Here is a 25,368-nt window from a genome sequence, read left to right on the forward strand (position 1 = left end):
CCATCCTGCTTATTCCTCTCACCTCACTGGTTTTTCCTTCCTACATTTTGTGCCGGACACTAAACTGGCTTGAGGGCGTGGTTCGAGATCCCTTCACGTTATTTCTTTGCTTAGCTATGTCTTCACTTCCATTTGTACTAGCATTCTCTGCAGCTCTTTGACTCCTTAGTAACTCATCTTTTTCTTTAACTCTACAAACCATTCTTCATGTTGTAGTTCTAGCAGCCTTTAAAAGTGCATATTTTTACTCCTCTGCTCAAACTCCTGAAATACTGTTTCATAGCACTTAGAATCAAGTGCAGGCTCTTCTCTGAGTCTTACAAAGCCTTACAGAATTTGGCCTTTGTCTACTTCCCCTTGATCATTATAGGCTGAGTAGTCTGACCTTGGTCTTTCTAGAACATTTCAAGATCATTCTTACTATCTAGAATGCTCTGTCCCCAGATCTTTCTATAGCTGCTTCATGACATTTCAAGTATTGGTCTTAAGTAGTGTCTTCCTAAGGAGGCTTTCTGTGACCATTGGAAAATAGCTTCCCAGTAACTCTTTTTTAATCCTGTCTTATTTTCTTCATAGCACTCATCACTACCTGATACTTCATTGTTTATTTGGTTATGTATTATGGTTCTCTCCAGAGGTTTGTAAGTTTCTTGGGATCCAGCCTCCTTGTCCTGTTCTGTGCCATTCTCATGGCATCTGAATGAAGCATGGTACATAGTGGATGTTCAATAAATATTTTGCTCCAGAAATGAAAATATAAGGAGATAGCGTCAGTTAGAATTGCTGAAACAGAACAGACTGCTTCAGGAGGCTGTAAATTTCCATCTTTAGACATGCTCAAGGAGATACTGAAGGACCAGTGGTGGAGAAGCTGTTTTTTTTTTTTTTTTTGGACAGGCAGAGTTAGACAGTGAGAGAGACAGAGAGAAAGGTCTTCCTTTTTCTGTTGGTTCACCCCCCAAATGGCTGCTATGGCCAGCCTGTTGTGGTTGTGGCCGGCGCACTGTGCCGATCTGAAGCCAGGAGCCAGGTCTCCTCCTGGTCTCCCATGTGGGTGCAGGGCCCAGGGGCCTGGACCATCCTCCACTGCCTTCCCGGGCCACAGCAGAGAGCTAGACTGGAAGAGGAGCAACTGGGACAGAATCCGGCACCCCGACTGGGACTAGAATCCGGGGTGCTGGCGCCGCAGGCGGAGGATTAGCCTAGTGAGCCGTGGCACCAGCCGCTTTTTTTTTTTTTTTTTCTTTTTTAAGATTTATTAGGTAGAGTGTCAATGAAAGAGGGAGGGAGGAGGAGGGGAAGAGAGAAATCAGAGAAATCACACACACACACACACACACACAACAGGGAGAGATACAGAGATCTTCCATCTGCTGATTCACTTATTCCCTAAATGCCCACGACTGGGCCTGGGCCAGGTGGAAGCCAGGAGGTAGGAACTCAGTCAGGGTCTCCCAGGTGGGTGGCAGGAACCCAAGTACTCGGGTCATCCTCTACTGGCTCCTAGGTGCATTATTAGGAAGCTGGATCAGAAGGATGGTGTAGCCAGCACTCTGATACTGGTGTGAGTATCTCAAGCAGGGCCTTAACCCTTGTGCCTACTCACCCGTAGGACGAGCTTTAGAGCAGGTGTTTACCTTTTTTGTTCCTCGGTGCATGTGAGGGATAGGATACTCTCATTAGTGACAAAGACTCTGGAAGTCTTGTTCTCCTGGGGATGGTGTACCAGATTCTGTAAGTGATGACTATACTTTGGAAAACGTCCCAGGTGATTCACACATTCTCATCTTACATACCCACCTTTTGCCATCTCTTGGTCGTGTTAATCATCAAATGTTACTGGTGTTTATAACCCTGGAGGCCTTTTCTATCTTTGTGGCCTCTGATTCTTTTTTTTTTTTTTTTTAATGCAAATTCTGGTACAAGAAGTCTGAGGTGGGATCTTAGAATCTGCATTTCTCTTTCTAACAAGATTTGTTAATTTATTTGAAAGAAAGAGAGCGACCAAGCGAGAGAGCTTCTTCCACTGGTTTACTCCTCAAATGGCTGCAAGGGCCAAGGCTGGGCCAAGCCAAAGCCAGGAGCCAGGAGGTTCTTCCAGGTCTCACATGTGGAAAGTGGAGGCCCAAGCATTTGAGCCATCCTCCACTAACTTCCCAGGCACATTAGCAGAGAGCTGGATGGGAAGCAGAGCAGGCAGGACCTGAATTGGCACTTCCATATGGGTGCTAGTGTTTTGGGTAGCAGCTTAGCTTACTACGTCACAATACCGGCTCCAAGGTCTCTGTTTCTTAACATTGTCATACAAATAACTTGGCTTACAATGATCATAATCGTGATAACAGCACTTTATTACTGTGTTCACTTTTTTTTTTAAGATTTATTTATTTACTTGAAAGAGTTACACAGAGAGAGGAGAGGCAGAGAGAGAGAGAAGTCTTCCATCAGCTGGTTCGCTCCCCAGTAGGCTCACAGAGCTGCACAAATCTGAAGCCAGGAGCCAGGAGCTTCTTCCGGGTCTTCCACATGGGTGTAGGGGCCCAAGGACTTGGACTGTGTTCTACTGCTTTCCCAGGCCATAGCAGAGAGCTGGATCAGAAGTGGAGCAGCTGAGGGGCCAGCGCCATGGCTCACTTGGTTAATCCTCTGCCTGTGGAACCGGCACCCATATGGGATGCTCACTTGGTTAATCCTCTGCCTGTGGTGCTGGCATCCCCTATGGGCACTGGTTCTAGTCCCGGTTGCTCCTCTTCCAGACCAGCTCTCTGCTGTAGCCTGGGAGGACAGTGGAGGATGGCCCAAGCGCTTGGGCCCCCGCATCCGCATGGGAAACCAGGGAGAAGCACCTGGTTCCTGGCTTTATATTGGCGCAGCGCCGGCCGTGGTGGCCATCTGGGGAGTGAACCAATGGAAGGAAGACCTTTCTCTGTCTCTCTCTCTCTCTCACTGTCTATGACTCTACCTGTGAAATTAAAAAAAAAAAAAAGAAAAAAGAAAGAAGTGGAGCAGCTGGGACTCAAACTCGTGCCCATATGGGATGCCGGCACTGTAGGCAGTGGGTTTACCTGCTACTCCACAGTACTGGCCCCGTATTAACCTTTGCAGAGTTTTTCTTTTGTCCCTTCATATTACTCCCAGTGCTCCTGCATATCCTCTACCCCATAACCACTGCTAATGATTTGGTATCTTCTTCTTCAGATTTTTTTCTAGATTCTACCTTAAAAAAATGACCAAATAATTAACATATTTTAAAAATATGTTACATGTAAATAACATTTTTAAAAGAAACATATGGGGAGGTCTTCAAAAAGTTCATGGAAAATGGAATTAAAAGCACACATTTTGCATGAGTTTTGTTTTAGTACCCTCATAAGGAATGAAATAATTGTTTTGATTTTTTTTTTCACTTCATATCTTGATAACTTTGCTGCCAGTGAATAGAGAATTCATCTTATTTTGAACAACTGCATGGGATTTCACTGTGGGTCTGTAGTGTAATGTAACTAATCCCCTAGATGACATTGGGCTGCTCTCATCTTTTTAACTTTATTTAACTTTACAAGCATTGCTGTTGGAATGTCTTTGTTCTGTAAGAAACATCCCTTAGTTAGAAGGTGAAAATACTTGAAATATTAATAGGTATTGCCACTTGCTCTCCCAAACGGAGGAACCAATCTGTACTTCCCACAGCAGGATTTTAATTGGTTGCCCTTGCTTCAGTCAGTGTCCTTCAGATTTTGAAGCGTCTGAGTGCCTGCAAAGATCAGTGGTGCTTCCATAGTGTTTACATGTTTAAGTGAATGAAAGCTGTTGCCATGGTGATAGACTCTGGAGAACTAGTCTGATAGTTTTCTGACCTTTGGATTAGATTTCAGTTTGTTGCCTTTTCTTTGTCAGTGATGGGATGAATGCTAGCCTGAAGCAAATTTGGGTTTTTTAAAGTAGCGTTAATTTATCACAGGCAGAAAGATATTTTGGAAGTGTTATACTCCTGGAGCTTCCTTTTCATGTCACTGGTGACTGTTGCTAATGTATCATGTTAGAATCTAAGCGTATAGAATGGGGTAGTGAGAGCTCTCTGAAGAGTTAACGGCACAGGTCTCTTGACTTTCTTGAGACAAACAAGCAGCTACTAGAACTTTGAGTTCAAAGACAGCTTATCTACAGCTGTGAGGGACTCACAGATGAACATACCATATTTACAATCTTTGCCATCCATTGTTATGCACATTTCCACTAGAAAATAGAAATTCACCTTTGCAAGGTTTTAAAAGCCTGTTTTATTTGGAAGGCAGAGAGACAAAAAGACAGAGAGGGGACAATCTTCTGTGTACAGGTTCACTTCTTGAATACCTGAAATAGTGAGGGTTGGCCTAGACTGAAGCTAGGACTCTAGAACTTAACATGGGTCTCACATGGGTGGCCAGGGCTCAAGTACTTGAGCCATCATCTGCTGTCTCCTAGGGCACACTTTAGAGTTAGCTAATCAGAAGCAGAGCAGGGACTTGAATAGGCACTCTGATATGGATGCAGGTGTCCCAGCTGCTTACTTCAGCCACCGAGCCAAACATCTGTCCTGAAATTCACGTTTTAACAACTTTTTGTTCAGCTCAGTCCTTTTGTTGCTGCTTCAACTACATTTCCATTTAGGTATAATGAAAAATCTTTAACTGGGGCTGGTGCTGTGGCATAGCAGGTTAAGCCTCTGCGTGGGGCACCAGTTCGAGTCCCAGCCGTTCTTCTTCCAATCCAGCTCTCTGCTAATGGCCTAGGAAATCAGAAGAAGATGGCCCAAGTTTTTGGGCCCTGCACTCACATGGGGGACCCAGAAGAAGCTTCTGGCTTTGGATTGGCCCAGCTCCAGCTGTTGTGGCCATTTGAGGAATGAACTAGTGGATGGAAGAAGACCTCTCTTTCTGTCTCTCCCTCCCTCTGTCTGTAACTCTGCCTCCTAAATAGATAAATAACTCTTCAAAACAAAACAAAACAAAACAACAAACCCTTTAACTTGGGAGATAAGAGGATTCTGAGGGGTTTTTGGTTATATATGTTTTAATCTGAGTGAGCATCTGGTTTTTAGTGTAACTCTTAAGTCTTTTTTTTCCCTTTAACAAGCAGTTAATACAAAAATTAAGTGTACAACCTCATGAATTTTTATATTCATCCATTTAACCACCACCAAGATGAAGATATAAATCATTATTGGAGCCAGCACTGTGGCATAGTAGGTAAAGCTGCCACCTGCAGTGCTAGCATCCCATATCGGTGCCAGTTTGAGTCCTGGCTGCTCCACTTCCAATCCAGCTCCCTGCCAATGTGCCTGGGAAAGCAGCGGAAGATGACCTAAGTGCTTGGGCTCCTGCACCCACATGGGAGTCCTGGAAGAAGCTCCTGGTTCCTGGCTTCAGATCAGCTCAGCTCTGGCCATTGTGGTCATTTGGGGAGTGAGCTAGCAGATGGGAGACTCTCTCTCTCTCTCTCTCTCTCTCTCTGCCTCTGCCTCTGCCTCTCTCTCTAACTCTGCCTTTCAAATGAATAAATAAATCTTTTTTTTTTTTTTTTTTTTTTTTAAGATATAAAGCCTTACCAGCACCTGGAAAGCATGCATCTTCCCAGTCACCCCTCCCTTCATGAAAGAGAAAAAGCACTGCTGACTTGAATGACCATAGATTTGTTTTGCTTAGTTTTAAGCTTAACATATAGGGAATCATGCAGCATGCACTTTTTGTGTTTGAATTGTGTTGCCTAACATATTTGAGATTCATACCTGTTGTGTATAGTGGAAGTTCTTTTTTATTGCTGTATAATATTATGTTTGCATATGCCATACTTTATCCATTTTACTGTTAATAGACACTTAGGTTTTTCTAGTTTGGAGTTATGGGTATTTTTCCTATACATTCATTTGCAAAAGATTTATGTATATATTGTTTGAAAGGCAGATTGACAAGGAGAAGAGGAGAGAGGGAGAGATCAGTTTTCCATCTGCTGGTTCACTCTTCAAATGGCTGCCCCAGCCTTTTGGGCCAAGCTGAACCAGGAGCCTGGAATTCCATCCAGGTCTTCCAAGTGGGTGGCAGGGACCCAAGGACTCGGGACATCATCCACTGCTTTCCAAGGTGCATTAGCTGAAGTAGCCAGGACTTGAACAGGCACTCTGATTTGGGATTCGAGGGTCGCAAGCACAGGTTTAACCCGTTGTGCCACAATGCCTGTCCTATACATACATTTTAATACACATGGCAGTCATTTCAGTTAGTGTGAAATTGTTGTGTCATAGGGTTGAGTATGCTATTTGTAGTCATAATTGTGTTATACCTCTAGGTAATCACATTTGTGTTTTTCTCCATGTAGTTTGCCTGAGAATACAGATCAACCCACAGAACAAAGCGGATTTCCAAGGCATCTCCCCGGAGCGAGCCTTTGCTGATTTTCTCTTTGCCAGCACCATCCTGCACCTTGTGGTCATGAACTTTGTTGGCTGAATCATTCTCATTCACTTACCTGAGGAGTAGGAGACGGGAAGAATGTAAGTGAAGATCGTAATAACCATTGTCCCACTGTGTTGATTTTAAGAAGAGAAATTAAATGGGGTTGGTTCTGATCTCTGTTGGCAGTGCTCCCATAGTGCTGATAAAGACATTTGCAGAATTTTCCATTGGTCTGTAAAGTATGCATTAATAGCATCGTGATTCATTAGTACTGCCGCTCTTGGTCATTGCCTTCTCACTGCTAGGCAAATCATTAAGATAATAGAAAATGAGTGTTTGCCTATAGCTAATACATTAATTTCTACACCAGTAGCTCCATGAACATGGCTCATAACTGGAAGAGATTTGAATTGTAGGTTTTGCTTTTAGATTTGCTTTTAGTTTTTTTCTGATTGTGATCTGTGACTTTAACTGATGGGTCCTTGTCTTCATTGTACCTGGTACTTCGTTTATACCTGGCCATCTGGTGTACATTAAATGAAAGACTATGGTCATTAGCTATGTGTCCTGAAGTAGAAATATATGAGGAAATTGGATTAACTGGGGAACATACTTTAAAATGTAAGAAGGGATGCTGTTTGTTTCATTTATCCTTTCCCCTTTTTTAGCAACAAAACTGTTCTTTTCCAAACAAACTCTTATATGGAATTCTGGTGTAAAAAGCAAAAGTAAAGCTGGAGTTGTTTTGATTGACAGAAATGGACTAGCCTTCTCTGCTTGGCCTTGCCTTTGTGTGTGATGTTCTTCCCCTCCCTCCTAAGCATAATCCTAAAACTCTAATAAGTACATGGGGTTTTCTAAACTGTCAATCAACATTGTTACTTTATATATAAGGAAACATGGGCCTTCTCTGACCATGTAGTTAAGTGGTTGTAGACTAGTGCCTTTTTCCGGGAGTGCTCTTAGCTCAGTGTTCTTTCCAGTACCCTAGGGAACTTAGTGATGAATGCGTACACTGTTTTCTTTGCCCTTGCACTACAGAAATTTAATGTTGTTGTTACTGAGTAGTAGAGAAAAGAACCTTAGGAAATATCATCATACTTGGGAGGTGCATATTCCAGGATCAGCCTCTTCCTGTCCTTACTTGGAAAGCTCTCAGTTCTGTACTAAGCTGCAGAACTCTTAACACAAGAGAGCAGTCATGTGCAAAATATGTGCAGTTATGTGGCAACGACTTCATTTTCTGGCATACATAATTAGTTACTTACAAGGATACATAAGTCTTTTCCTTTGTATTGCCTGAAAAACACTTCTATTAGTTTAGGTAAGGTTTCATTTTTGGTAGTGATACGTTGACAGATGGTTTATTTCAGTGAAAACACTTAAGAACCATTTTATTTTGTTCTGATACATCTTAATTTCTTGGAGACCTGATTAAGATGAGTTTTTCCCCATCCCTGTCTCCACGTAGCCCTCCCTCGTTCTCAGCTTGCCATTTAATGTCTTGTTTTTAGAATACAGAGAAAAGTGAAATGTGGCTCTTGCTTTCAAGAAGTGAACAGTCTAGTAGAGCAGAGGCATGGAGGCCTAACAGTTTAAACACAATATAGTTAGAGCCTCACTAAGGATCTGTGAGAGTCCAAGAAAGTGGCGACTATGCTATCTGCGAGCAGGGCCAGCAGGTGAGTTATCTGAACAGTAGACAACAGCTCTTACCAAGTGCCAGTTAACTGTTACCAGTGGATAAGCTTGTGCAGCTGGGAGACTAACCCACACTGACTTTCTTTTTTAAAGATTTATTTATGTATTTGAAAGTCAGAAGTACAGAGAGAGAGCGAAATCTTCCATTTGCTGGTTCATTCCCCAGATAGTTGCAGTGGCCAGGGCTGGTCCTGGTTGAATCAAGGAGCTTCTTCTGGGTCTCCCACGTGGGTGTAGGGGCCCAAGCAGTTGGGCCATCTTCCACTGCTTTCCCAGGTGCATTAGCAGAGAGCTGAATTGGAAGTGGAGCAGCTGGGGCTCAAACCAGCACCCATAAGGGATGCCGGCACTGCAGACTGCAGCTTAAACTGCTATACCACAGGCTGGCCACAGCATTGACTTTCTTATTCTTAGAATACCATGAGTGGCTCTTGGGCCTTCTGGTAGAGGGTGCTGGAGAGGTTGTAAGTCTGGTTGCCTTACCTCAGGTTCCTGAAGTTCTTTTTGTGTCACTGAGTCATGGTGTATATTTAGGAATGGGACAGAGCAAACATTTCATGGATGTTCTCTAGGCTCAGGGAGATGCCAAATCATGGGAAATTATGTCCCAGAGCTGTCGTGGTGGGAGGAAGACTGCTGCAGAGAGCTTACTATTTCAAAATTATGACAAAAACAGAGACAAAAAAGCAGGCTCAGCAGGAACTGTGTACTGCAGACCATATTAACAACCCAAGGCCACCTGTTCAGCTGGGAATTATGGTACAGCAAAATCTTCCAATCTCAGTTGGGGTGTTAAATCATTCTGTAGAGAGTATGCGCACACAAAAGTCGTCCTCTCTGGGGATTGCCTAGAGTACTTGCCACAGAGATCCTTCATCTGATGTACACTACACTGTGCCCCTGCCAGTTTGGTAAATATACATTTATTTACCCCTTTTATGTGCTTCTAACTCAGCTCTATGTGTAGTGTGCCAAAACACTTTTCAGATAGTTTCCAAGTGAGCTCACAATATTTATACCAGCTCAGAAGGTAAGATAAAACAGATTGAACAGTCTCCGTATTTTCCAACTGAAAGTTGGGCATAAAAAAATAGACATCTATAGTGTAACTGGTCTTGCCTGAATTCGAGGGTGACATTTAAAACCAGCAGCTACTCTGAACAAGGCAGATCAAAATGGCATGGAGTTAAAAAATATATTCTCAGTTATTAGACATTGAGTGCTCACTGTGTGTCATGTGTTAAGTGCTTCTTGTTCCACATCCAACTCAAAATAACCTCACGAGGATAGGTTGCTCTTCCCATTTACACACGAGGAACTGAGTTCAGAGAGCTTTGCTAGAAAACTTAGCACTAATAAGTCTTATAATCTGGTCTGATTTCCAAAAATAATTTTGTTGTAAATATATTATTTATTTTTTGTGAGAGACAGAACTCTCTTCTACCAGTCACTCCTCAAATGCTGGCAAAGGTTTGTGATGGGTGGGGGAGCTGGAGCCAGGAGCTGTGGATTTAACTTGGGTCTCCCATGAGAGTGGCAGGTACCCAGTCACTTGCTATCACCTGCTGCCTCCCAGGGTCTGCATTATCAAGCAGCTGGAGTCAGGACCCAGAACTGGGAACTGAACCCAGGTACTTTGATGTAGGAGGTTGGCATCTTAACTGCTAGGTTAAATGTTGATCTCACAACTATTTTTATACTTCATTTTTGTTCAAGTTGCTTTATCATATAGTATTTGACAAGTGCAGAGTTAAAGAAGCAAATTTAAAAAGAACCACAGTTTAGTTATCACTGTCCTCACCTTAATACTTCCTTTCTTCACTTTTTTTTTTTTTTTAAGATTTATTTATTTGGCCGGCGCCGTGGCTTAACAGGCTAATCCTCTGCCTTGCGGCGCCAGCACACCGGGTTCTAGTCCCAGTTGGGGCGCCGGATTCTATCCCGGTTGCCCCTCTTCCAGGCCAGCTCTCTGCTATGGCCCGGGAAGGCAGTGGAGGATGGCCCAAGTGCTTGGGCCCTGCACCCGCATGGGAGACCAGGAGAAGCACCTGGCTCCTGGCTTCGGATCAGTACAATGCGCTGGCCTCAGTGGCCATTGGAGGGTGAACCAACGGCAAAAAGGAAGACCTTTCTCTCTGTCTCTCTTTCTCACTATCCACTCTGTCTGTCAAAAAAAAAAAAAGATTTATTTATTTATTTGCAAGTCAGAGTTACACAGAGAGGAGAGGCTGAGAGAGAGAGAGAGAGAAATGTTCCATCCAATGGTTCACTCCCCAGAGAGAGAGAAAGTCTTCCATCCAATGGTTCACTCCCCAGAGAGAAAGAGAGAGAGAGAAGTATTCCATCCACTGGTTCACTCCCCAGTTGGCTGCAATGGCCGGCACTGTGCTGATCTGAAGCCAGGAGCCAGGAGCTTCTTCTGGGTCTCCCATGTGGATGCAGGGGCCCAAGGACTTGGGCCATCTTCTGCTGCCTTCCCAGGCCACAGCAGAGAGCTGGATCAGAAGTGGAGCAGCCGGGTCTCAAACTGGCACCCATATGGGATGCTGGCACTTCAGGCTAGGGCATTAACCCACTGAGCCACAGCACTGACCCCCCTTTCTTCACTTTTTTTTTTTTTTTTTTTTTTTGACAGACAGAGTGGATAGTGAGAGAGAGAGACAGAGAGAAAGGTCTTCCTTTTTGCCGTTGGTTCACCTTTCAGTGGCCGCTGCGGCCAGCGCATCTCGCTGATCCGAAGCCAGGAGCCAGGTGCTTCTCCTGGTCTCCCATGGGGTGCAGGGCCCAAGGACTTGGGCCATCCTCCACTGCCTTCCCGGGCCATAGCAGAGAGCTGGCCTGGAAGAGGGGCAACCGGGACAGAATCCAGTGCCCCGACCAGGACTAGAACCCGGTGTGCTGGCGCCGCAAGGCGGAGGATTAGCCTTTTGAGCCATGGTGCCGGCCCTTTCTTCACTTTTATTATGATGGTTTCCAAAAGGCAGAAAAAAATACCAGTGCAAATGTGGCAGACACCCTTGTTTCACCACCTGGAATTAGCAGATTTTGAACAGATTAAACATGATAGGTTCAGCTATGTTCCCTTTGGATACCCTCTCCAGTCCTAGTTCCTTTCCTGTCCTGTAAGACTTCATGGCAGTTTTGTTTACCCAGAACTAATAAAATAGCTAGATCTGTTAATATCAACGTTTTCCAAACTCGAGACTACAGTGTCCTGAACACGTGGTCATAGATAGCAGTTTGGGAAACCGTATAGTAATAGTTAGCTACGCTATCTGATGACAATACTGGATATAGGTCCAGGTGGTTAAGAAATGCTCCTTTTTTGTATTATAAAAATATAAAAGTAAAGACTCTTCTGCTGAGCCTCTGAGCCCCAAGAATCTGGGCACACCTGATGATCAGTGTTTAGCATGTGGCGGCAGCCAAGTTTTGAAAGAATGTATGGTATGGAAGCTCAGCAGATTTACTTAAAATTTTGCATACTTTCTGTTGTCATTTATGTATTGTTTTTTCGTGTTGCTTTGTGAAATTCTTTAAAAAATTTTTTTCCATATTTGTTTATTTTGAAAGTAGAGTTAGAGACAGGGAGAGAGAGATCTTGCATCTGCTGGTTCACTCTCCAGATGGCCACAGCTGCCAGCATTGGGCTAGGCTGAAGCCAGGAGCCAGGCATTTCGTCTGGGTCTCCCATGTGGGTGCAGGGGCCTAAATATTTGGCCATCTTCTGCCGCCTTCCCCATGCCATTAGCGGGGAGCTGGATCAGAAGTGGAACAGCTGGGACATGAATTGGTGCCCGTGTTGGATGCTGGCATTGCAGGTGGCGGCTTTACCTGCTATACCACAGCCTGGCCCCAGTGACATTCTTTTAAAAAAATGTCAGCCTAGGGGTGGATGACTGGCACAGCAGTTAAGATGCTGCTTAGGATGCCTGCTTTGTGTCGGAGTGCCTGAGTTTGAGTCTTGGCTGCGCTCCTGATTCCTGCTTCCTGTTAATGCACACCTGGGAGGCAGTGGAAGGTGGCTCAAGTACTTGAGTCTGTCTTACCCAGATTGAGATCCAGGCTCCTGGCTCTTGCCTGGCCTAGCTCCGCTATGTGGATGTTTGGGGAGTAAATCAGTGGATGGAAGCTATCTCTTCCATTTCTCTCTTTCTCCCTCCCTCTCTCTCTTTCTGTGTGTGTGTGAGTGTGTGTCTCTCTCTTTCTCTCTACCTTTGTGGAAAAAAGAAAGCCCGTCTCAGGTAGTTCTGAAGGGAAATGAGGAAAAGAGGGACAGAACTACATTGGGTTACAGTTTGGGAATTCAGGTTCTGGTGACCTGAGCTCTGGATCTGAGGAAGAGATAAACTGGGACAAACCCAGGTGGGTAACATGCTCAGCTCCTGGGGAGAGTATGCCAAAAGCCCGTGCTAAAACCTTGTTAGTGCTGCTTTGTTTTTATAGTGGCGACCATTCTCCCACAGGTCTTAAAAATTCATAGTGTTTAATCTTAGCTGGAGCAAGGGGGCTGCAGGGTAGAACATTTTTAACCCTGACAGGCAGTGCTGTTTACAACATGCAATTGTGTTGGCTTTTCGAATTCATCAGTTAAAATATAGTAATCTGGAGAATTACCTTTGGTAGGGAATCCAAATGTTATTTTTTAGGTTCCACTGCCACCTAGTGGGGTGTGTATTTCCTGCGCTAGGAGAATGTACTACTAAGCTGAGAGAAGTGAAGTGTCAGGGAGGAAACCACTGAACTGATCTTTGCAGTAGGACTTAGTTTCTTTCCAGGCATAGGAGGGCAGCAGAGGGCCAAGTGGGTTCAGATGCAGGGTTGGGGGTTACTTTCCATTCTGGCCAGAAGTGGGCAGTGTAGAGTTAGGAACAAAAGGGTGGGGAACCTTAAGGTGGCCAAAGGGTTTTGTTGTACAGAGAGGATGCTCAGATTTCCGCTTTGTTTCCTTCTTTTGCCAGTGTGAGAGCTCCCTCTTTGCTTTGTTCTAAACCTTTTATTGTTCTCAACAATGACCTTTCACTGGCAATAATTTTTAATTTTTTGTTGGTGAGAGGCCTATTTAGTTTTTATTTCATTTTCACTTTGGCATTTCTACCTTAGACTGGATTCATTCCAGCTACCAAATAGGTTTCCCAGAAAGGAACTATCTTAAATTTGTAGAAAATCTGCTTAGGTAGGCACAATGAGATGGTTTCTTTTTTCCTCTTGGTTGGAAAGTGAGATTAATTCTTTACTAATTATTCTTAAAACCTTGAATCTTATTATTTTATTTACTAAAAAAATCTAGTAATTGATAACTCTGTAATTGGTTACTTAACCTTATTTTGCATTTGGCCCATTAAAGCTACTTAAAAAAATGGTGAGGGGGCCAGCGTTGTGGTATAGTGGGTAAAGCTGCTGCTTGCAATGCCGCTATCCCATGTGGATGCTGGTTTGTGTCCCGGCTCCTCCACTTCTGATCTGGCTTCCGGCTAATGGCCTGGGAAAACAGTGGAAGATGGCCTAAGTACTTGGGTCCTGGCACTCATGTTGAAGACCCAGAAGAAGCTCCTGGCTTCTGGCTTTGGCCTGTCCCAGCCCTGGCAGTTGCCACCATCTGGGGCATGAACCAGCAGATGGAAGATCTCTCTCTCTCTTTTTGCCTCTTCCTCTGTCTGTATCTCTTTCAAATAAATAAATAAATCTCTTTTTTTTTTTTTTGGACATGAAACCAAGATTTATTAAAATATTTTTAGCATATTTACAGTTAGAAGCCTTGAATGCAATTCTCTGCAAATTCCAAAAAATATAGTTCTATTTCTTAAATTAACAGAGGTATCAATAGTTTAGGATAAATACAATCTATCATGGAGATAGAATTATTTGAATAGGCAATCTACATTTTTCTAACCAATACATATTATGTACAAAAATACATTCGATATGGTGACCGATTAGTGTCAAGAAGGGAAAATATATATATACATACACACACACATATATATATACTCATTATGTAAATAAATAAATAAATCTTAAAAAAAGAGAATATGAAGTAGATGTGTGCTTATGAGTTTCATTGCTGCCCCAACTCCCTGCCTTATCTTCTCCATCCTTCCAGCTCAGAGGACTCCTGCCGGAGTCGTCTTCACTCCTCAGGTTATCTAGGACCCTCTTCCCTAGTCTGTCGGAGCCCACTGTGCATACTTCTAAAATCCCAGCGTTACGAAACTGCTCATTCCCTTTCCTGTCTCTCCCACTGGCCCCTGGAGTTCCCTGAGACAAGGGAGTTCAGGGCTGAGCACAGCACTAACAGTGATGATGGCATGTTTGTTGAGTGAATATATGAACGAAGAAATCATTTTCAGCTGCAAGCAAAATGGCTCTATCATTGACTACTTGGATGCCAATGCATGTAGCAAGTGCTGTGGAGGAAAAGGGATGGAAAAGATCCCATGAGCGGCTGTGAGCGGCTGTGTAGTGGTGATGAGCACGAGAAGTCAGGAGACCTGCATCATGGCCGTTGCTCTGTTAGCCAGTTGGATGGACACATAAGCTATCTCTGAGCAGCAGTTTCCTTGTCTGCACAGTGGAAATTGGCGGGGGTGTTCATAAGAGTCTTTTGTGATAAAGCCTTTCACTGCTATAATTTATGATGGTCCTTCTTGCGTTTGAGGAGGACTGTGCTGTTTTTGTGGATGCTTAGTTGGGTTTCGCTTTTTTCCCCAGTTGTTGCATTTTATCCTCATTTCAGGATTCCCACTTTCCATTCTCAGGGGGTAGGAAATTGAAGAGTGACTACTTACAACAAAATCACATTCCCAGGCTTGTAGGATTCACATACATTCTACACGTGCTTTTACAGACATTACCTTGTGTGAATTTTAGCACCTGCCCAGTCTTGGAGGTAGACAGAGTAGCAGTTGCATTTCACACCCGAGGCATTTAAACTTTGAAGTTTCAGTTGACTTACCCCGGCCCTGGAGCTACAAAGAGACTTAAGAGGGAGCTTGCTAGTTGATATTTGGCTTCCAAACTTTCCCAGTGCTACTTCCTCTCCATTCAGGGACTTTATGGTGAATATATATATATCTATATATATCTTCCTGTTAGAAGGTTTTCATTAAAAATGCCAAACTTTTCTTTTTTAAATAGGAAAAATTTAAATAAAATTTAAATGGGAAAAATGGTGGATAAGAAAGGATGAAGACAGACTGTCTCAAATATCTCTGCAAAGTTGAGCATCATTTTTTTTTTTTTAAAGATTCATTTATCTGAAAGGCAGAGGCAGAGAGAGAGAGAGAGCGAGAGCGAGAGCGAGCGCGTCCATCTTCCATCTGCTGGTTCACTCCCCAAACGGCCACAATAGCCAGAGCTGGGCCTATCTGAAGCCAGAAGACTGGAGCTTCTCCCAGGTCTCCCACATGGGTGCAGGGGCTCAAGAACTTGGGCCATCTTCTACTGCTTTCCCAGGCCATAGCAGAGAGCTGGATCGGAAGTGGAGCAGCTGGGACTCAAACTGGCTCCCATATGAGATGCTAGCAATGAAGGCTTCGGCTCTATCCGTTATGACACGGTGCTGGCCCCAAAGTTGGTCATCTTTTAATATGGTCAGACAGATGCAGAATGTATGTCTCGTGAGGGTGACCCCGCACCAGTGCTGCCCAACGGAACTTTCAGCAATGAGTTTGCATTCTGAGTCTGCCCAATACTGGAACCATTAGCCATATGTAATTTTTTAAAAAATGAGACACTTTAAAAATTTTTTAATTTTCATTTGATTTGAAAGGCAGAGGGATAGAGATCCTCTATCCACTGATTCATTCCCCAGATACCTGCAACAGCCAGGGCTGGGCCAGCCTATAGCCAGGAGTCTCATGTGGGTGACAGGGGTCCAACTACTTGAGCCATCACTACTGCCTCCTGGGGTGTGCATCGGCAGGAAGCTGGATCGGAAGTGGAGCTGAGCCTTGAACTCCAGCACTTCGATATAGACGTGGGTGTTCCAAGAGGCCGTTTAACTGCTGTGCCACATACCTGCCCCTGTCTGTGTTATTAAAAATGGGGCTGACTGACAGAGGTGAGGAACTGAATTTTTCTCTTTTTTTTTTTAATTTTAATAGAGCTTAAATAGTCACCTGTGGCCTGAGGTTACTATAAGGTTACAGTTGTTGCATCTTTAAAATGCGAGGGTTAAGCTAGCTGATCTCTAAAAGCTCCTTTCATTTGTAGACAGATAGGATCTATACCTTCTAAAACTGTAGTGATTCAGATTGAGCTGTGAACCTAGAATTCCTAAAGTATGGTCTTTGATTCACGTTATCTTTCATTTCTTTTTTAATTGGATGACCAGCATCAGGGATGAGATGGATTGGAAGGCAAAAATCAGTGTTTGATGGTATCTGCCCAGTGCTAGTGTCTGAATAGATGTGTTGTTGGGGAAGAATACAAATTCCAGATAGAGATGTCCCTGTCTGGCATTCTCTCCTCAATGTATGCAAAGAGGAATTATTTTAAACACTTCTTTGTGCTGCTCGCTTTCTTTTAAGATGATTAGAACAGACTGATAAATGGCACCGTGTTTTATGCATGGGGAGAACAGACTGAAGAAGTCACGCTAACTCTTCTCTGTAGGTGAAGGCACATTGTGCCTGTGTTGGTATCGGGGGAGGAGATTTTTATTAGTAATTCCCCCAAAACCTTTACACCCTGGGTAGCAGTTGAAACTGTTCTGGGCTGGTGACTGGTCCAGTTTGCTTGAGCTGACATTGCAGAGCATCTCAGGGTCTCTGCTTTTAGCATAGCATCTGGTAAACCTATCTTTGCCTTAGAGGAGGGGAAAAGATGGTTCTAAATAAGGTGTTATGAAAACCCCTAGCAAAGACACACTGTTGTGACTCTGTTTTGCCCTCCACATGGATGGCCTCCGTGCCCGAAGTTTAAATGTTTCACTTAATATAGAATCTCAATCCTTGATTTTTATACCAAGCCATATTTCTTCTGTAATCCTAAGTAAGCCAAGACTTTGTTCCCTGATCTGGCCTTATACATAACCCTGTCCTTTTTCACTGCTAGAGCTGATGACTGTGTGGGCTCAGAGTTACTGCCAGAGAGCTTGCTTAAGAAATGTGGTGGAATGAATAGATGAGTCTTCCCAGGCCCTTGTTCTTGTTTGGCACTGGGAATACTTTTTACTCCCTCCTTTTGTTTGTTCTTTTACATATTTCTCACAGTTCTATTGATAAAAGAATGGTCCGAGTTATGAGGCATTTCTCTAACAATTGTTAGTGAAATAAAAGCATTCTGGCTAGATAGGAAATCTAAAGTCTTTTAATAGCTCTGATGCTAAAATCTGCAGGTCGCTTGAACAAAGTAAGGTGTTTGGTGCCCTTTTACCTACTGGGGTAGGAAAAGTAGTGTTTCCCAATGTCTTTCAAGTCATGGCATAAATAGATGGTTTTTATGGTACACTGCAGGAAAATTAGAAAAATAACAGGAGATCTTGGAGCTCCTAAGACCAGGAGGTCACTTCCTGCCCCTATCTTGGAGTCTACTAGGTGGGAAGCCCCCACCGAGGGCCTAGAAAGGAAGCCTGTGTTTCTGGGAGGAGGGTCTTTATCTCACATTTTACAGATCCCGGTGCATTCTGGCTCTCATAGCAGTGCAGCCAACTTCTGGAGTTATTCTCCACCTTCTTGCCAAAAACAATTCTACCTTTAAAAGAAAAGTAAATTAGGGACCAACTTTGTGACTCAGCAGGTTAAGCCGCTGCTTGTGGTGCTGGGATCCCCTTTTGGAGCACCCTTTTGGAGTCCTGGCTGCTCTGCTTCCAGTCCACGTTCCTGCTGTTGTGCCCAGGAAGATGACCCACATATCTGGATTCCTGCCACCTGTGTGGGAGATCAGAATGGAGGTCTGGCTCTGGCTTCAGCGTGGGCCAGACCTAGCTGTTGTGGTCATTTGGGGACTGAGCCAGCAGATGGAAGATCTCTCCCTCTTTGTCTGTTACTCCCTCTGTTTTCTTTCTGTTTCTCTGCCTTTCAAATAAGTAAATAAATAAATCTTAAAATTAATACTTAATACTTACTTTGTTTTGGTACTCTGTTATATATGGGATTGGGACTTTTTCTCTACTTACTTTCTTGAATCCTTCCTTCCTCTATTCCCCCTAAGATTGGATATCAATGCTTTACAAGCATTCCAGGTCCAGAAAAGCTTCTAGCAAGTCTCATATCAAATGATTTGTGGACCAGGGAGGTCAGAGTGACTAATGTAAAATCAGCAGCTAATTCATGATAGAACTTCATTTAGGACCCCTGTTTCCTGTCCCTAGGCCTTGGTGTATAAGGAATTGAGGTTTGACTATTACATTTGCTCCATTCTGGGTTTTCTTACCTGGCTTTAATATTGTCTTTTTTTTTTTTTTTAAAAGATTTATTTATTTATTTGGAAGAGTTACACAGAGAATGAAGGAGAGGCAGAGAGGGAGAGAGAGGTCTTCCATCCCCTGGTTCACTCCCTGATTGGCTTCAAGGGCCAGAGCTGCACTGATCCAAAGCCAGGAGCTAGGAGTTTCTTTTGGGTCTCCCATGTGGGTGCAGGGACCAAGGACTTGGGCCATCTTCTACTGCTTTCCCAGGCCATAGCAGAGAGCTGGATAGGAAATGGAGCATCTGAGACTCAAACTGGCACCCATATGGGATGCTGGCACTGCAGGTGGCGGCTTTACCCACCACGTCGCAGTGCTGGCCCCTTGAATGCTGTCTTGAGCTTAGGAACCCCACAACTGTCATGTGAGTTTAAGCGTTGAGGATTTGAGGACGCATTTTACCTTTAATATTTCTTTCTTTTAGGTTCACTTTTGGACTTCCCTGGATAAGAGTTATTGAAGAAGGCAGCCTGTTGAACATGTGGATTTTCAGAAGATTGGTGTTTACTCTCAACTCTGATTTGGTATGCAGATGGAAAACCCCGAGAAGTTCGCTAATTCTCTGTCCAAGCGACTTTGTAATAAACAGTTATTAATATGACCTCTGCCTTCCATTAAGTGTAACTTTTTGCCTTCCAAATTAAAAGCTCCATGCCACTCCTCCATGTGCCTCTGACTCTGTTATTTATTTATTTTATTTTCTGTTGTCATCAGAATCCTCTTTTCCCTTTCAGTCTTGTGTGCTAAACTCTTTATGAGTTGATAACTTGCAACAGTGAACCTCCATCCTTGTTTTCATTAAGTGAATCTGAAGTTAATGACAAAAGGCAGTGGCGACAACCTGGGAAATGGCAGTCCTTTGTCTTTTCCCCGGAGTAGGTAATCCCTTATTAATCCTTCCCTTGTTACAGGTGCTTCTGCTCTTAGGACACAAGGCATTCCTGGAACTGCATCATTAAGCACTTTGTTAGAAATTGAACCAAGTGTGTGCTTTCACATTTACATTTGTTTCAACATGCCTTAGTGGGGAAAATGAAATATGTATCTCTTAGGCAATGTAAGCAGAGTGTAAAAAGTGACAATTGTTTGTAGATTGATTTATAGCATAGGGCAGACTCCAAAGCATCTTCATGAATATTTTCTCATTTTGTTCTTGAAGTTTTCTCAATCCTTGTTAGGTAGATTGGGAAATCAAAACTCAGATGTGTGACTTGCTGAAGGTCAGAGTTCATGGCAAAGCTCGGTTAGAGCGTAGGGCTGCTGACTGAGGTCTGAGCATGTTTGTATGTATCATGCTAGCAACCCCCTTTGCATCTTGGATGCTATTAGTGTTGCCATGTCTGGGACACAAAGCTGTGTCAATGCCACTGTTTGATTTGGCAGACTGCTAGGATGGTGGGTTGTGCTCTTATTTTTCTTCCATAGGGCTGCACATGAGTATCATCTGGGAAACTTAAAATAGGATGCCAAAGCCCAGGCCATACCCCAGACCAGTGAAGTCTTTGAGAGTGGCATCTGTAGTTTGTAAAACTACCCAGGTGATTTCATCGTGCAGCCAAACTGGGTGAGCACAGCTCTAGGGGCTTGCTATTCAAAAAGTAGTCTTTGGCAATATTGACATCATCTAGGCAGCTGCTTGAAAAGGAGACTCCCAGGTCCCAGTCTGAACCTGCAGAAGCAAAATCTTCAGCTTAACAAGGTCCCCAGCTGATTCACGTGCACAGTAAAGTTTGAGATCTGATCTAGAGCAGTGGTTTTCAAATCTGGGTATATCTCACAGTTACCTGGGAAGTTGGGCCTCTGTATGTATTAGGGTTCTGCTTGATAACATATCCTAACCAGCTCCAGATCAGGAGGCAGCAGGCTTTTTCTTAAATGAAGAGGCAAGACTGTTTCAACATGCTTACGAAAACTGGCTGTTGGTCCTTGGGTCATGGTTTACCACTAAGGTTATGAATTAGCAGTTTAACTTGCTTTGACACTTATATACAGACATCATATAGCTTTCTCAAGGCACTAATGAGTAATTTTTAGTCTATATTGGATGAACAGGAATTTTGAATAAGTGAAGTATCTGAGATTGGGCATTATGGCACAGTGGGTTAAGCTGCTGTGTGGAACACCTGTGTCCCATACTGGAGTGCCTGGGATTGAGTTTCGTCTCTGCTTCCAATCCTGTTTCCTGCTAATGAATGCATACCCTGGGAGGCAGTAGATGATAGCCCAGGTACTTGGGTTCCTGCTCTCAGTGTGGGAGACCCAGAGGGAGTTCCTGGCTCCTGATTTCTGTTTGGCCTGTCTCTGGCTGTTACAGGTACTTGGGAAGTGAGCCAGTAGATGGAAGAAATCTGTCTCTCTCTGACTCACCCTTTCAGTCACTTTGTCTTTTAAATAAATAGATAAAACTTTAAAAAGTATCTGAACTGGGGTCGGTGTTTGGCTCAGTGGTTGAAGACGCTGCTTGGGACATCCTCACACCATTCAGAGTACCTGGGTTTTGGTCCAGACCCTGATTCTGGTTCCAGTTTACTGCTAATGTGCACTTTGGGAGGTAGCAGGTGGTGGCTGAAGTACGTGGGTCCTGCCATCCATGTGGGAGAGCCTGATCGAATTTGAGACTCCTCATTTGGCCCTGGCACAGCCCTGACTTGTGGAGTGAACCCCCAGTGAAAGTGGCAGATGGGAGGTCTTGTCTCTCTCTGCGTCTCTGCCTTTCAAAGAAATAATAAAAATTCAAGAACCTTCTCAAAAAGTATCTGAACCTAAAGACAAATGGACTGAAAATTGGGGATAATAATTTTTATCAAGGAAGACAGTTTGTAGATTTTAATTTTTAATTTTTAATAGATTTTAATTTTCTCATACTGATCTTGATATACATTGGACAATATTAACTCCCATTTATCAGACCAGCTGTTGCTTTAACAGGTTGTGATTTACACGTCAGTTATCACCCACAGGAAACAATCGCCTTTGGCAGGGTTTTCACTGTTTACAACAGGGCAAAAACCTAGACTTGCCTTTGAAGTCTAGGATTTAAATTTAGTTATAGGTGACTAGTTTGTTTTTAGCTTCTGTTGATTTGCTCCCTGGTTCTTAATTCCCCATGCACAGAGGAATTAGCTATACAGCTGTTCCTTTAAGGAAATGTGTACCCTCCTCTCCTGAGCTGAGTTTCTGAATCTTAGGTGTTTTAGCTGAAGCATGTTGATGAGTTGATTTTGAGGTCTACTGTATAGAGAGTGAGGTATATTCTAGCGTTTTCTGCTGCCTCCAGCTTAACACCTCTACAGGGTGGTTTATTTTATGTGCTTTTGTGGGACCGGAAGCCTTCTCCCATAAACACTGTACGTGGTCTCTGTTCCCTGCTATTCTTTGCAGTGGTGGGAAGCCCAGCCCTGAGCACCTCCTGCCCACACATTTCCTGTCCCCTATCACATGGAAACCATCGCTCATGTTTTCTTCTCTTAGCAGCCTGTACCTTTGACCTCTTTGATCACATCCTTTCATCTTGGGCTTCAAAACCCTTTTGTGATGGTTGGAAAATACTTGGGGAGGCCGCAGAGGGCTGTTCTTTGGTTTTGGAAGCTCAGTATGTAGGTACTGGCCTGTTACTAGTGGCTGGGGAACTTGGGCATGAAGTCAATGTGACCCTACTGCTCATATGTCTTGGTGTGTTACTCCTGTGGGCTTGGGCAACCTAGACTAAATTTTGAGGCCCGTATTACTTTACAGTTAATTTTATTTTTTTTTTTATTTTTTTTTATTTTTATTTTTATTTTTTATTTTTTTTTATTTTTTTATTTTTTTTATTTTTTTTGACAGGCAGAGTGGACAGTGAGAGAGAGAGACAGAGAGAAAGGTCTTCCTTTTGCCGTTGGTTCACCCTCCAATGGCCGCCGCGGTAGCGCGCTGCGGCCGGCGCACCGCGCTGTTCCGATGGCAGGAGCCAGGTGCTTCTCCTGGTCTCCCATGGGGTGCAGGACCCAAGGACTTGGGCCATCCTCCACTGCACTCTCTAGCCACAGCAGAGAGCTGGCCTGGAAGAGGGGCAACCGGGACAGGATCGGTGCCCCAACCGGGACTAGAACCCGGTGTGCCGGCGCCGCAAGGCGGAGGATTAGCCTGTTGAGCCACGGCGCCGGCCTACAGTTAATTTTAAAAAAATGTTACCAAACATATAAAATGGGTTTCTCCAGTGGGAGAAGACACTTCTTAGAAGAAGGATCTCAGATGAGGGAGAAAAGAGTGGGAGGAAGCTTATGAAGGGTCAATATAAATTGTATTTTATTTGCTTGCCTTGACTTCATAGGTGGGTCTGAGCTCATGTGGAGACATCTGTCAGTGGGATAAAAAGAGTATTTTCAAACCACCATCCAGACGACCTGAGGTTGCAGAAAGTACTTTGCCTGATCTGCAAGTGTTGATTCAAGGACCTGTTCTGCCACTTTTTGTCCGTTGACCTTTTGTCTCTAAAATTTAGCAAATGATTAATCAGCCATCAGGGCTCTGTGCTAGAGAGTGCATAGGATTAAGAAGATAAAACAGACCTGTGTCCAGGAGTGTCTGAGCTAACAATGAGCATCTGCCACACGTCTGGCATGGTGTTAGTGCCTTCCGGTTTATGCTTCCCTACACTCTAAGCAGACAGGTGGGTGTTCCTCTGCAGATGAGCTGCAGGACTGTGGTGGTCCATGGCAGGCAAGCCTGGGAGAAGGGGAATGAAGATCTTGTTAGGAGCCCCAAGGAGGTCTGCTGTTCTAGAAGTCACAAAAACAACTTTGTTTTTAACTTTTTACTGAAATTTTCACACACACACACACACACACGTCCATAGATGAGTGGGATAAACTCCTTGATACCCAACACTCAGCTTCAACAGTTATCTCCTTTTCATCCCAGTCTGGTCACAGGGTTTGAGTAAGAGCCATCTGGTAGGAGAGCTCATTCTTTGTGCTTTTCCTTCCTTCATTTAGCTAACGAGTATCGGAGCGCCTACTATGTGCGAGGTGCTAGAGACACAGAAATGGGCAGGAAGGATGAGGCACCTCCCTGAGTCCTTATCGCCAGTGGGAAAGAGAGGCAGATCAGTGTGGAAGTGGAAGGATGCGCTTGTAAGTGGGGGAAAGGAAGTAAACTGTTGTGATAGGAAGTGGAGTGGGAGGGGGCTCGGAGCAAGTGGGGCTCAGGCGGAGCTGAGTGAGGAGTGAGGACGCGCAGGAGGAGTGTGTCTAGACAGCTCTGCATTAACCCTCGCTGCCATCTGGTTGAGTAGTGGAGTTTGCATGGGAGAAAATAATGACCTCAGGACACACCCACATCAACAGCTGTTTGCTGAGGGAGCATACAGCGCTCTGTTGCCATTCTAACCTAATCCTAAGAAGGAATCAGTCACAAAGAAGGAAGGGACACCGAGACAGAACATGAGTCGCTGGTCTCCGAGGGGTCCTCAGGACTCCGGGCAGTTTGTGCCCTTTGCTCTGTGGTGGCTGCACCGAGAGCCCCTGGGACTTCTTTGTCCACAGTGCTTGGCGGGAGGCTGGGGGTGGGATGGGGGGAGTCTGAGCCTAGTGCAGCTCAAGGCCTGGCTCACTGTGAGCCTACCCAGGCCACGTCACCTGCTTTCTAATTTGTAAAAAGAGGAGAGGACTCTGCCTGCTGCTGGAGTTGTGAAGATCAAAGGAGATGTTTGCTTTGGTGTTGTGCAGACCAGGATATGGTGAATCGAGACTCCAGATAAGGATGTCTCCCCACCCGTGTCCCTCGGTAAACCACTGCAATAACTTGGGTCAGCAGGAAGGAGGGCGGAACCCCAGATACTGATAAAAATAGGGCCTCACCATCTCCCCTGGAAAGGAATCCCTTTTAAGGTTCCTTAGTTTCCTCCTGTCAAGGCTGGAAGCATGAAACGAAGACCAGTCGCTCACCACTATCTACACCACATCTTTCATCTACTTAAATTCTCTTAAGTCCTGCCAGCCTTGTCTTCTTACATTTATGTGATCTTCCTCTAATAGTTTCCTTTTTTCTCGATTGCTGAATTTTATGTGGGTGGTTCAGGGGAACAGAAGACTGGCCCTCTCCCTTGCTCCTCAGTGGGATTTTAGGGAGGCTTTGAAAATGCACAGGGCCTCTTCCTTGGGTCCTGTTGCCTCTGGAGTAGGAGCAAGCCCACATTGCCAGGGCAAGGAGACTCCAGGCTCCTCTGCCGCCTGCAGGAGGTCTGGCTCCATCTTTCAGATTTTATGTCCTCCCTGGGGCTCCAGGGACCTTGTTCTGTTAGAGGGTGAGGAGAGGGATAAGAATGAGACTGGTCAGGTGAGGCTTTGGGGAGGCCTATAGAGCTCTGAGTCCCGTAGTGCCTGCTTGTCCTGTAATTCTACCCCTCACCCCCAGCAGGCTCTGCCGAAAGCCGGAAGCAGGAAGCAGGAAGCTGTGGAGGGAGCAAAAAAATGCAAGATGGCGTCACAAGAACCTCCCAGGGTCATTGTGAGGGGACATGTGACCATCCACTATGGAAAACACCGATGAGTGAGGTCCCTGGAGGCCTGAGTTAAGCAGGGACCCCTTTTGTCTCAGCATGGTGGGCAGTCTGATGGAGCCCAGCCCATCTGATAGCTGGGGTCAGTTGGGTCATGGAGCATCAGTCCGTCTGGGCATGCTGACACACCACCGCTTCGTGCTTGCCCTGGGATTCCAGTGCACTAAGCATTTCCACACTCACAATCTCTTCTGAACCTTTCAACGTTGACAAGTAGGTGGACAGGTATTTTTATCTCCATATGAATAATGAAAAATTGAGACTCAGAAAAGCTAAAAGCCCTC

The 25,368-nt window shown here is 44.4% G+C and overlaps 1 protein-coding gene across 1 annotated transcript in view; it reads left to right on the forward strand.

Moving 5' to 3' along the window:
- DAD1 (defender against cell death 1) overlaps positions 1–19,206 on the forward strand; it is a 28,591-nt gene extending 9,385 nt beyond the window's left edge. Inside the window, exons 2-3 of the mRNA XM_062204651.1 lie at positions 6,355–6,529; positions 18,968–19,206. Of these exons, the coding sequence (XP_062060635.1) occupies positions 6,355–6,485 (131 nt within the window). The 3' untranslated portion in view covers positions 6,486–6,529; positions 18,968–19,206. The remainder of the gene's footprint in view (positions 1–6,354; positions 6,530–18,967) is intronic.
- Positions 19,207–25,368: the final 6,162 nt, after the last annotated feature.

This window comes from Lepus europaeus, chromosome 11, assembly GCF_033115175.1.
Source record: "Lepus europaeus isolate LE1 chromosome 11, mLepTim1.pri, whole genome shotgun sequence".
NCBI classification, from domain to species: Eukaryota; Metazoa; Chordata; class Mammalia; order Lagomorpha; family Leporidae; genus Lepus; species Lepus europaeus.